Below are 12,439 nucleotides of genomic sequence, written 5' to 3' on the forward strand. Positions count from 1 at the left end.
TGATTCACACAGAGGTCGATTGAGTGAGTGAAGCAAAGCACCCACGTCGAACCGACCGGCTAGTAAAACGCATTTTGAATTTAATTTATTCGGTAATTATGTAATCGAAGTCATATGATGCACTGTTTGGAACCTTTGGTGTAGTAATGAATATTACTGGAGTTTTTTCCGACACCATACCGTTATTTCAAAACCTCGACACGTGATCGATCACCAAATGATCATCTTCAAGAGGAATATCAAACTCAGGTTGATGATCACTTGGTGATCGAAACACGTGTCGAGATGTTGAAATAACGTTTTGGTGTTGGGAAAATCTCCAGTAATATTTATTAATCGAAGTCACAACTGTTATCATAGATACAGAGACAAAAATTTTGGTACGTTCCACTTATATTTTCTCTCACATTCTGCCAATCAACACCTGTAAAGCACATCCATGCTTCACAAAATGTGGAAAAGCTGGAACACGAAACGACAGGTCATAATGACTCTTGGAAAAATGAATTCAAATAAATCAAACATACTGAAATGCAAAGTTATATAATGATTGAGCAGTTGAGTAGAGAAGACATACCATAAAAAGAAAGTTGTTGCAAAAAGACTTTCATTTTCAGTTCGAAACTTCAGTCTATCAATATGTCGTAAATGAAGTGTCGCTTTCTGTCGCATTTGAAGATTCGTTCACACACTGAAAAACACCCTCAACAGGATCATATGAGATGAACTCGAAATTGTCCTCTGAAAAATAGCTACCCATTTCATGCTCCAAACGACATGGCAATTAATTATCTTCCACTCTCAAATATGAAAGACTTGGCACTTTATATATTAGTCTAACATAGTCAAAGTCCAGCTGTTCCAAAGCGTGTAATCCATTCAAATAGTCAGAAACTATGGAAATCTTATTTCCTTGAAAAAAAGGCCCTTCAATCGATTGTCAGGTTTGAGCTCTATCCTTACAGACTTCAATTTGTATTTGCTAGATTGAGTTCAAGAAGTGATGCTAGATTTGAGAATTCTTCACCTTTCAATGACTTTATGTAATTTTTTTACAGATTTAAAATTTCCAAAGACGTGAGATCAGCCAAACCACATTTTTCGATTTCTCTGATTATATTGTTATTCAGATCAAGTTCGATGAGATTGTAGAGCCCATTGAATGCATTATTGTTGATGGTTTCGATACCATTGAACTTAAGGTCTAAAAATTTTAAATATATGAGATTCCCAAAACCACCTTCTAGAAGTGACACGATTTTATTGTGCGACAGATCGAGGTTCCTGACCATCTGAATCCCTTTGAAGGTTTCCTGATAGATATTCTTTATTCTGTTATAACTTTTAATTTATCCAAAAATACTAGTCCGAGAAATCTTCCCGTTTGGATTTCTTCTATTTTGCTATTCCTCAGGTCAACATTTTTCAGTTAAATCGATCAAAATTTCTCGAAAATATCGTGGATAAAGTACAATTCAGGCATTTCAATGTTTTATACAGATGGTCAAACTTATACGGGGTGTTTACTATATATTGACTGATGGCATTGAAACAAGTGGCTGTTAGTGAACCTCTTTCTCCATAGGCGCATTTCATTGATGCATCAGATGACACCAGGGTTGCGGAATTTGTCAGAAGAAGTATTGCCCAAATTCCTGTTTCCATCTGAAAACGGAGGAACTCTTTTAATAGGAATATTTTGTAGTTTCATTGGAACATGTTTGAGCGAACGTCAGACTAGTTATCACTGAATTCAATGTGAATTGTGTTGAATGATTTGAAAAGTATTTCGATAAGCTGAACTTGAGTCAGCAGTAGTCAAGAAATATATTCATTTATTTTGGTGTCAAAGGCGTCGTATTCTTTGTATGCTATGAATAACTTCCCAAGCCAACTGGGGTGTTAGGTTATGTTGGGTTGGATCCAAAGTGAGTGGGTCTGTTCGTACCTCCACCGCAACCCACAAAGGTTTATTGTGACTCACACCTATTCACACTCGACCAAATAAACCCAGATTCCTAACGAAGCTGATTAGTTTGTATGGTGAGTGGTCTTTCAGGTCAGATGGTGACAGTACGGCTCTGTCGTACTCTGAAAACTTGATTTGGTCCCCAGCGGGGCAGGCACAAATTATGTGCTCTGCTGTTCCACCATTTTCCAAATAGAGGCAACACACACTGTTTTCCGTCCAAGTCTCTGCATATGATGATTCAAATGACAGTGTCTTCTAAAAAGGCCTATTAGACATAGTAGATGCCTGTCAGAAGTCCATAAATCTTCCTGCCATCCATATGTTCAATGTTTGTTTGGCAAAGCCTAAAGCGGTGCCAATGATATGTTCTGGTCCGATGAAGCTGCTTGCAGCACCCTCCTTTGTAAGGGAGTTAGCAGTCTCATTGCCAGGAATCCATCCAGACCAGAGACAATGTGTTACGTCTTCCTATCGAGGAGTGTCGTTTTATGCAATTTGCTAGCAATTTAGACGTTGCTCGGTAGGAACCAAGAGCCTCCAACGCCGCTTAACTGTCCGATAATATTTTCATTGACTTGTGTATGAGGCTGTATTGTTCAAATCTCTCCGCACATAATTCAATAGCATAAATTTCCGCTTGAAATACAGTCATATATGTTCCTAGGCAGATTGATATCTCTGTCCTGGGTCTGAGACTGAAAACACCTGCACCAGAACCGCAAGGTGTTTTTGATCCATCTGTGAACCAACAACTATCTAAAAAACTAGGGTGTAGTATAACTATTAGCAGTTTCGATTATGATTTATAATAGCTCAACTCCAATTAGAGAAAATCTTGCGAGAAGTTGGGGTCGAACTCAAGGTCTTTGAATGATGATCATATCGATTTTTTCTTCATGAAAGATATGATATTGAATAAATTGATGAATGTAGCCGTTACTATGTGGTAGGAGATCATAATGAAAAGAGAAATGAAAATGTCTATGTTTTTTACCACTTTTATTTTATTGTATAAGTTTGAGATTGTTGACTGTCGTGAATTTGCATGCAAATGTCTATCAAATCATATTTTGATTTCACTACCACTATTTTCTGAGACAGAAAAGCATTTACCTCTAAAATGTTATTGTAATGAACAGTAAAATACCATTAGGTGGATCAGTGCACTGAAAAAATACTTCGGTGTTTGTCTTCATCCAATCGATCATCGATAACTTTTTGAGAAATAAAATATTCTGGAAGTATATACAGTTCTTTAACATTGTGAAACATGTGAGTCCGTTTTAACTTCACAAGAAAGCATTATTTTTAGAACGAGCAAAGAGTTGATTGTGTCATTACCTATTTGATTTTTAAAATTCCTCAGAAAATTTACTTTAGTTTTATTTGGTTCAACCAACATTTCTATAAGTGAAAGTGATTTAACTAACATTTCTATAAGTGAAAGAATTACGTTACACCAATTCACTGCACTTCACAAGGTGGTACTGTATTATTTGAAGAGAAAACTGCAGATTTTCAAAATATTCCTGCATGGTAAACTGTAGATATTTTCATTTCACATTTTTATCAATTTCGAAATTGCGGGCGTATAATCTAAATTTGGTATTGTTTTTGTTTATGAGGAACTTAATGGCATCTCTGCATATATTCAAATATTAACTGTTATCTTATTTGTTGGAATATTCATACAAATAATAATATTTATTCAGTATTTCTCTGCACGTTATCACTAATTCATTTCATTGTCTTCAATAGAGGAATACTTAAAACTAATCTTATAGTGACAGTTACCTGAAAAAGTCATCCGAATAGAATATGAGAGCGAGAAAAACCGAATTCCGAATAACAAACAATTGTAATTTTTTCAAGTTTGATAGAAAAAGAAAAAAATTCATTTAAATTTTTGCCAAATTGTGTCATCTTTCGAGCAGAGCCATAATGAAATTCATTTAGAAGTCATATGTGTGATATTTCTTCAGAACTCAGTGGCTTGAGAATCAGGTTAGTAAACGGAAGATAAGATGAGTATTTGGTTACGAAAAAATATTGTTTGTTGAGTGCCAAACAACCCGAAACCGGTCTGCAAGTGTGTTCCAATAATTGGATATTGACTCCGGCAGTTGTATCGCCAACAGCATATGCAGCAATAACTTCAGTGAAGAATCCTGCACTGACGCCTGTCGGACATAATCCAACGCCCTTCGTGATATTAGCCAGGGGAGTAGTTGTTTTCTGATAGGTGCCAGTCCATTGGTCTGAATGAATTGTTTTTGTAGATAATTTAGTGATATCGGATTGTAATTGTTTTTTCAGCAGATTTAATCATTTATTTGAATGAGTTTTGTTCATAACTACTGTTATATACGTTAGGTCAGATTATATCAAAAGTGAGTTAAGGGTTTATTGTGAGTAATAAAAGACATTTCAGAATAGTTCAAAGTGCCAGTAAAACTGATAAACCCAGCGTGTAGTTGACAAAATACGTTAAAAATATGTTCTTCTGGAGACTAGCTGTCGCATCCCTACGAACGACAACCGTCAGAAATCGAAACTTGTGCAAACTAAGAACTAACGAGGTCTTACCTTTCAACGTGTAATTCCTAACATGGGTTGGAAAACAGCGAGTGCTTGAACCACTGATTCTCACAGAGGTCGATTGAGTGGGTGAAGCAAAGCACCCACGTCGAACCGAGTGGCTAGTGAAAAGCGTTTTGAATTTACTTTATTCAGTAATTATGTTATCGAAGTCATAACTATTATCAGAGATACAGAGTTTGATTGGTTCCACTTATATTTTCTCCCACATTCTGCCAATCAACACCTGTAAAGCACATCCATTCTTCACGGGTGTGGTTGATAAAATGTGGAAAAGCTGGAAGGAAACGCGTTTAACGAACACGAAACGACAGGTCATAATGACTCTTGGAAAAATGAATTCGAATAAATCAAACAAACTGAGATGCAAAGTTATATAATGAATGAGCAGTCGAGTAGAAAATACATAAAATAAAGTGACAGTTGTTGCAGTAAGACTATCATTTTCAGTTCAAAATTTCACTCGTTTCAGATGTCGTAAATGAAGTGTCGCTTTCTGTCGCATTTGAAGATTCGTTCACACACTGAAAAATACCCTTAACAGGATCATATAAGATGAACTCGAAATTATCCTCTGAAAAATAGCTACCCATTTCATGCTCCAAACGACATGGCAATGAATTATCTTCCAGTCTCAAATATGAGAGACTTGGCACTTTATATATTAGTCTAACATGGTCTATGTCATTTAATGAATTGGAGGAAAGGTCCAGAGTATGAAGATTATCCAATAACTGAACTCCTGTGATCTTGATATCATTAATATTATTGTGGGAACAATTCAGAATTTCTAAATGTGGTAAACTGGTTAATGTTCCAGTTCGAACGGCTGCCAGCATGTTATGAGATAAGTTAAGAGTCCGTAACTGTAAGAGCCCTCGTAAATGTTTCTGACCAATTTCATAAATTATATTGTTGCTGAGATCCAGCTGTTCCAAAGCATGTAATCCATTCAAATAGCCAGAAACTGTAGAAATCTTATTGTCTTGAAGAAAAAGGCGCTTCAAACGATTGTCAGGTTTGAGCTCTATCCTTACACTCTTCAATTTGTTATATGCTAGATTGAGTTCAAGAAGTGACGCTAGATTCGAGAATTCTTCACCTTTCAATGATTTTATGTAATTTTTTTCCAGATTTAAAATTTCCAAAGACGTGAGATCAGCAAAACCACATTCTTCGATTTCTCTGATATTATTGTTATTCAGATCAAGTTCGATGAGATTGTAAAGCCCATTGAATGCATTATTGGTGATGGTTTCGATACCGTTGAACTTAAGATCTAAAAATTTCAAATATATGAGATTCTCAAAACCACCTTCCAGAAGTGACACGATTTTATTGTGCGACAGATCGAGGTTCCTGACCATCTGAATCCCTTTGAAGGTTTCCTGATAGATATTCTTTATTCTGTTATAACTTAGATTTAAATTCTCTAAGAATACTAGTCCGATGAATCCTCCCGTTTGAATTTCTTCTATTTTGCTATTCTTCAGGTCAACATTTTTCAGTTGGTTTCCAAATCGATCAAAATTTCTCGAAAATATCGTGGATAAAGTACAATTTAGGCATTTCAATGTTTTATCCAGATGGTCGAACTTATAAGGGGTGTTTATTATATATTGACTGGTGGCATTGAAACAAGTGGCTGTTAGTGAACCTCTTTCTCCATAGGCGCATTTCATTGATTCATTAGATGACACCAGAGTTGTGGAAGTTGTGAGAAGAAATATTGCCCAAATTCCTGTTTCCATCTGAAAACGAAGGAACTCTTTTAATAGAAATATTTTTAATTTTTGATTTGGAAACAAGTTTACTGTTACTGAATCCAATGAAAATTATGTTGAAAGATTTGAAAAATATTTCAACAGGCTGTACTTGAGTCACCGGTATTCACCAAAAAGTCATTTATTTCGGTGTCAAAGGCGTCGTATACTTTGTATGCTATGAATAACTTTCCATGACAACTACTTTTGCTCGTTTTGGACTCCTACGAAAAATTGTTTCAGATAAAGCACCTAAATTTTTTTCAAATTTTTCTCAGATTTTTTTAAAACAAAATATTATTGAACATGTCGCCTGCCTCCTTTTCAGCCTTTTTGGAACAGTGCAGTCGAGAATTTGTTAAGAACTATTCAAAACGCTTGGGAAAAATAGATCAATCGAAGTATTTTAAACCCAAATTCATTTCAAAATGTAGCAAACGAAACAGGTGCACGCAATAACTTAACAAAAAATAAATAATAATTGCACAAAGAAACTTTCCCTCAGTTATTTCAAAGGTGCGATTTTGTTCCATCCTTTTCATAAAAGAGGATGTATGCTTCTCCACTCACAAGCGATTTTGGTGAAATTGGTGACACGTGTGAATCGTTGTATACGGCCAAGCGCCAGTATACGGGTGTCTGCAGTATGCTGTATAATGTTCTCTGTTAATAGCCTTACTGTGATTCAAAAGTGTATATAGATTATAACAATAAATAGCCACATTTTCTGCTGCAAAATTGTGCATTTCCAATCCTTCTAGAGGAAATTTGATGACATCATTCAATTTGCCTCTAAATCTTTCCGTTGGAGAGAATCTTTTTAAATGTATTACTATAAAATATTGGGAAACTTGTGGATTGATAGGGACTTTGTGTATTTTCTCCTTTCCTTACATTTCAAACACGTCGGTTTTTCATTTCCATCCAAAGTTTCTTCTCTTGTAAACGAATCCAAGCATTGCCACAAACTCAATTGGTCGGTTCTTTGTGGTATGGAGAGAGACAAATCCCAGAAAGGATCAAAGGTTACTGATGAGTTCCCACAGTGAGTGCATTTCATCGTGGATTTCAATTGGCCAACGAAATTATCTACAATCTTAGAGTTATGTATCCTCAAATATGTGAGCCATGACTCTTGTGCATTTCCGCTGTCGCTCAATTTTTCGTCAATCTCTGTTAAAATTGGTTTAGGTTTCTCATAAATTGTATTAACGTCTTCATGTAAACCTCCTAAAAGATAACGAAGAAACTCCTAGGCGTCTTGATGGGAATTACCCATGAATCGAGGAGCAAAACTTTGAATTAGATTTTTTAAGGAGGCTGTATTTACTACTCTATCAAATGAATCTTCTGACCACAACTCCTTTGATGATTTCTGCAAACGCTTTGATGAAAGCACCCTCCACACTAGAAATACTAGTATTGATATCTTTCATGAATTTATCCTTATTCAAATATTCCAATAACCATCTCGTATTTGATAAACACTGGATTCCGCTGTTCATGAAACAGGTGTTACCAATATTTTTCAAACCGTTTAACCCAAGGGTTTTGACTGAAGAATTTCTCACTGAACAATTCGAAATATCTTTGAAACACATTTCAGACTTTTGCTGAGAGAAAGTATTTTTTCAACGATGGTAGGTTAGACGTTTCTGGAAAACGCAAAGCATGGTTTTTTTGAAAATTTCACCTCTCACATTTCCTTACCTGTTCTATCGATCTAAAATATTTTCAGAATTGCGTCAAAAAGTCCTAGCAATTATATTTTTTTAAATGGAACACCCCGTATATTAATACATTTTTAAAATCGCTCTAGTATTTCAATACTTTTTTGTTAATAATGTCCTATACCTATCTCTATCTGTTTTCGAGATAAAAAATAAATTGTGCTAAATATGGTCCAAAACATAGCCTTAATTGAAATCAAGTACATCAGTACTCTCAATTCATGAAAAGTTGATATTTTGATGATAGTTTGGACAAACTTGAAATATTCAAATAACACTAAGAAATCGACTCCATATCATACAGGGCGTGCTAAAATTACTATTATTTCCATTGTGCATAAAAGTAGTCGAAAGTTCATTTTTTCAAATGAACTTTCAAAATGCTTCAAGATGATATACATGTCCCTATACCTGAATCGTCAAGTTTTCTTAATAAAGCCGTTTTTGTGGAAAAATAGTTATTCACGTTTTACCTACAAGTGTTGAAAGTGGCATTTTATTTTGTGATTGGGGATTATTGCAAAACGAGTGTCAGCCAGTGGAGCAAACTCACGAGCAAAATAAAATCACTTTTAACGAATGTATCATACAAATTTTTTTGTATAACGTTACTGCTGATAATAAAATAAATTATAGGGTCCATGGGATTTGAACACACGATCTTTGGATTACAAGGCATATGTTACAACTACATACGCCAACTCACGTTATTTTAAGGAGGATTATTGGTTAGTCATGAAGGACTTTCTACAGTTGGACTGAATACTACTTCGTCATCGTCAGTAACTTCACAGGGATTTAATATTACCAATAGCACGAACTGCATGTGTGAACTTTTCTAAATTATTTTTTGATAGGTGTTCTGATTGAAGTGTTTCTATCAAAGAGATTTTCAATAACAGTTGTACAAAAAATAATTTTAAAAAAAGTTTATTTCTAGGTAGCCGTGGAAATATCAAGCTTATGACAGTTTGGTGACTTTTATAAGTAATTGATGAATGGTTATTGACGGTGTTTCGAAAAATCGCCAAAAATGAATGCAAACGAAGTTCTTATGAAATTATTTATTATACATGGATAGTGTGATCAAATCATTGCCAGAACTTGTAGAAAATTCAACCAAATGTATCCTGAATTAACACCAATGAACGAGAGGAAGTTTGTGAGATTGCAAAATAATTTCCTTAACTATGGCTCCATGTTAAAAGCGCCTTCAACATTACCAAAACCTGTTACTTCAAATGAGGACAATACTGTTAACGTTTTGGCATATTTTTATGCATATCCAGAAGCTTCAATTCGCAGTGCAGAAAAAGATATAGGTATATCACATACTTCAGTACAACGAATTTTGAAAATGCATTTTTGTGAATCCCTTTTGATTCATACACAGAAAGATCGGCAATTATTGTCAAAAATAATTTGGAGCGACGACTCAAAATTTACGAGGGATGGTATTTTCAATAGAAGGAATAAACATTTTTGGGCTGATCATAACCCTCATGTTACAAAAGAAATGGGTTTTCAAGAAAAATTTGACCTGAATGTTTTCTGTATGCTGAAAAACAATAAAATTAGTTTTTTTATTTATGAAGACACACTGAATGCAGAGAGATATATTCAAATATTATGGACGAATGTAACCGATTTTCTTGAAAATTTGCCTTTAGAGGAATATAGGAATTCGTGGTTTCAACTGGACGGAGCGCCAGCTCATTCCAGCCAGGAAGTTTCCAGGAAACTTGACGAACTCTTCGACGATCATTGGTTAAGGCATTTAGGGCCGTGGGATTGGCTACCGAGATCACCCGATCTCACGCCACTTGACTTTTTTATGGGCTGTTTTAAAAGAAAGGGTATACAGTACTCCAGTGCCTACCAAAGAAGAATTGTGACGGCGAATAGTGCAGAGTATTGAAGATCTGGATCCCCAGGAAACTGAAAAAGCAACCACAAGTTGCGTAAAAAAACATTTTGAAGTGTTTATAATGTAATGGACAACATTTTCAGCATTTATTGTGAAAATGTGATATTTTGTTTAAAATTTTGTTATTTTGAATCGTCCTATTCTGTTATTGTCTGTACTTTCTCATGTTTCAGCCCACGAAATCTTACTTTTCACCTAGAAATGACTGATTTTTGGTGCAGTTGTTCCCTGGAAACTTTGAACCATAGTTATTTTGTAACCTTAGAAACTTCCTGTCGTTCATTGGTGTTAATTCAGGATACATTTGGTTGAATTTTTTACACGTTCTGATAATTATTTGATCACTTTGTTAATGTGTATAATAAATAATTTCATAAGAACTTCGTTTGAATAATCGATATTTGCATTCATTTTGGAAGATGATTCGAAACACCGTCGATAACTCTTTATAAATCACTTATAAAAGTAACCGAACTGCTATAAGCTTGATAATTCCACTGCTACCTAAATCCAAATTCTAAAAAAAATAATGTTTCTAGAAGAAGCGACTTTATTGAAAAAACTTGACGATTTAGGTAAAGGGACATGATTTATCATCTTGAAGCATTTTTCACCATCTTTCAATTTACCGAGTAATATACAGGGGGTTTCATTCGAAAACATGAACTTTTGACTACTTTTATGCACAATGGAAATAATAGTAATTTCAGCACGCCCTATATGATATGGAGTCGATTGCTTGGCGTTATTTGAATATTTCGAATTTTTCCAAACTATCATCAAAATATCAACTTTTCATGAATTGAGAGTATTAATGTACTTAATTTCAATTAAGGCTATGTTTTGGACCATATTTAGCACAATTTATTTTTTATCTCGAAAACAGATAGAGATAGGTATAGGACAATAGTATATAGGTATAGGTATCAACAAATAAGTATTAAAATACCAGAGCGATTTCAAAAATGTATTAATATATGGGGTGTTCCATTAAAAAAAATTAAGTTGCTAGGACTTTTTGATGGAAGTGGCAACGCCGCAATGCTGAAAATATTTTAGATCGATAGAACACGTAAGAAAGTGTGAGAGGTGAAATTTTCAGAAAAATCGTGCTCTGCGTTTTCCAGAAACGTCTAACCTACCATCGACCGTGAGTCACGCTGTATATATATATAAGAATCTACATCTCAAGTTTGGTTCAGAGGGAAACAAACTATTACGCAACATCAGATTTGACCGAAATTCCTTTCCCAACTGTACGTAAAAGGGTCAAAAACAAACCTTATGAACGCAAGAAGCGATGTGAAACAGGTTTAACAAAATCTTTAGATGTTCATCTAATCGAATCATTGAAGAAAACAATATACGACTGTTAAAAAAGCAATGAGATTCGTACAATTGAAATCATAACGAAGAAATTGAATACTTCAGGCCATAACGTGAGCTGCTGTGACAAAACTCTTCAGAATTGGATAAAGAAATTGGGATTTAGATTTGAAATAATAAACAAACGTTAAGTTGTTGTGGAAAGCAGAAGCATAGTGGAATACCGTAACAAATACTCAGAACAAATAACTGAATATAGACAAAAACAACGGCAAATTTTCTATTTGGAAGAAACTTGGTATGACACTCACGACACAGTTACGAAAGGGTGGACTGATGGTTCGAGTATGTGAACGCCTAACATGCCTGCAAACAAAGGATCGCGACTAATTATTGTATATTGTAGAGGAAGTAAAGGATGGGTTCCTGATTTTTTGAAATTATGTGGAAAAAAACTTGAGGACTGCAATGTTGACAACCATCAGAATATGGAAGTTATTATTTTCGAGTGATGGTTTGAAAACACATGATCCCAAATTTAGATACGAATAGTGTAATAGTTCTTGACAACGCTTCCTATCATTCGCGACAGCTCATTGAAGTACCAAATAAAAATTCGTGGAAAGATTAAATACAAAGTTTTCAATAGAAAACAATTTGTATTTTGAAGATTACTATACCAAAAACCAACAATTTGAAGTTTTACAAACAAAAACATTTGAAAAAGTGTATGCCTTTGAGAGTATTGCTGAAAGGTATAGACACACCATACTGAGACTTTCCTCCTATTTTTTCTTTTCAATCCCATCGAGTTGATTTGGGGAAAATTGAAACAAAGAATCAGGCGTTAAAATAATTTTCCAAACTTTGATAAGGATGTAATAGAACTATTTAAAGAAGAATTATCTATTATTACTGAAAACTACTGGCAGAAAATGAATAAAAAAAAGTAAAGACTATATAGAGATTGGACACTCCCATATTAATGGTGAAAATGAATTCATATGAATTCAATGAACAGAATAATTAGTGACTGGATTAATTATAAATCGATTTAATTCGTGAGGTTGCAGTCAATAGCTGGGCTGTTACAAAGAAAACTCTTTGTTATATGTCAAGCTTT

General features: G+C 34.5%; 1 protein-coding gene and 1 pseudogene across 1 annotated transcript in view; both read right to left on the bottom strand.

Moving 5' to 3' along the window:
- Positions 1-446: 446 nt before the first annotated feature.
- Positions 447-4,385, bottom strand: LOC141483895 (uncharacterized; annotated as a pseudogene).
- A 545-nt stretch (positions 4,386-4,930) lies between these two features.
- The window catches only part of LOC111510847 (uncharacterized), a 35,618-nt gene continuing 28,109 nt past the window's right edge, over positions 4,931-12,439 (bottom strand). Inside the window, exons 3-4 of the mRNA XM_074179114.1 lie at positions 6,539-6,557; positions 4,931-6,321 (exon numbers count right to left, since the gene is read on the bottom strand). Of these exons, the coding sequence (XP_074035215.1) occupies positions 5,017-6,321; positions 6,539-6,557 (1,324 nt within the window). The 3' untranslated portion in view covers positions 4,931-5,016. The remainder of the gene's footprint in view (positions 6,322-6,538; positions 6,558-12,439) is intronic.

The sequence above is a fragment of the Leptinotarsa decemlineata genome, unplaced genomic scaffold (assembly GCF_025532065.1).
Source record: "Leptinotarsa decemlineata unplaced genomic scaffold, Ldec_3_MD MMD2_tig00004307_RagTag_RagTag, whole genome shotgun sequence".
In the NCBI taxonomy this organism is placed as follows: domain Eukaryota; kingdom Metazoa; phylum Arthropoda; class Insecta; order Coleoptera; family Chrysomelidae; genus Leptinotarsa; species Leptinotarsa decemlineata.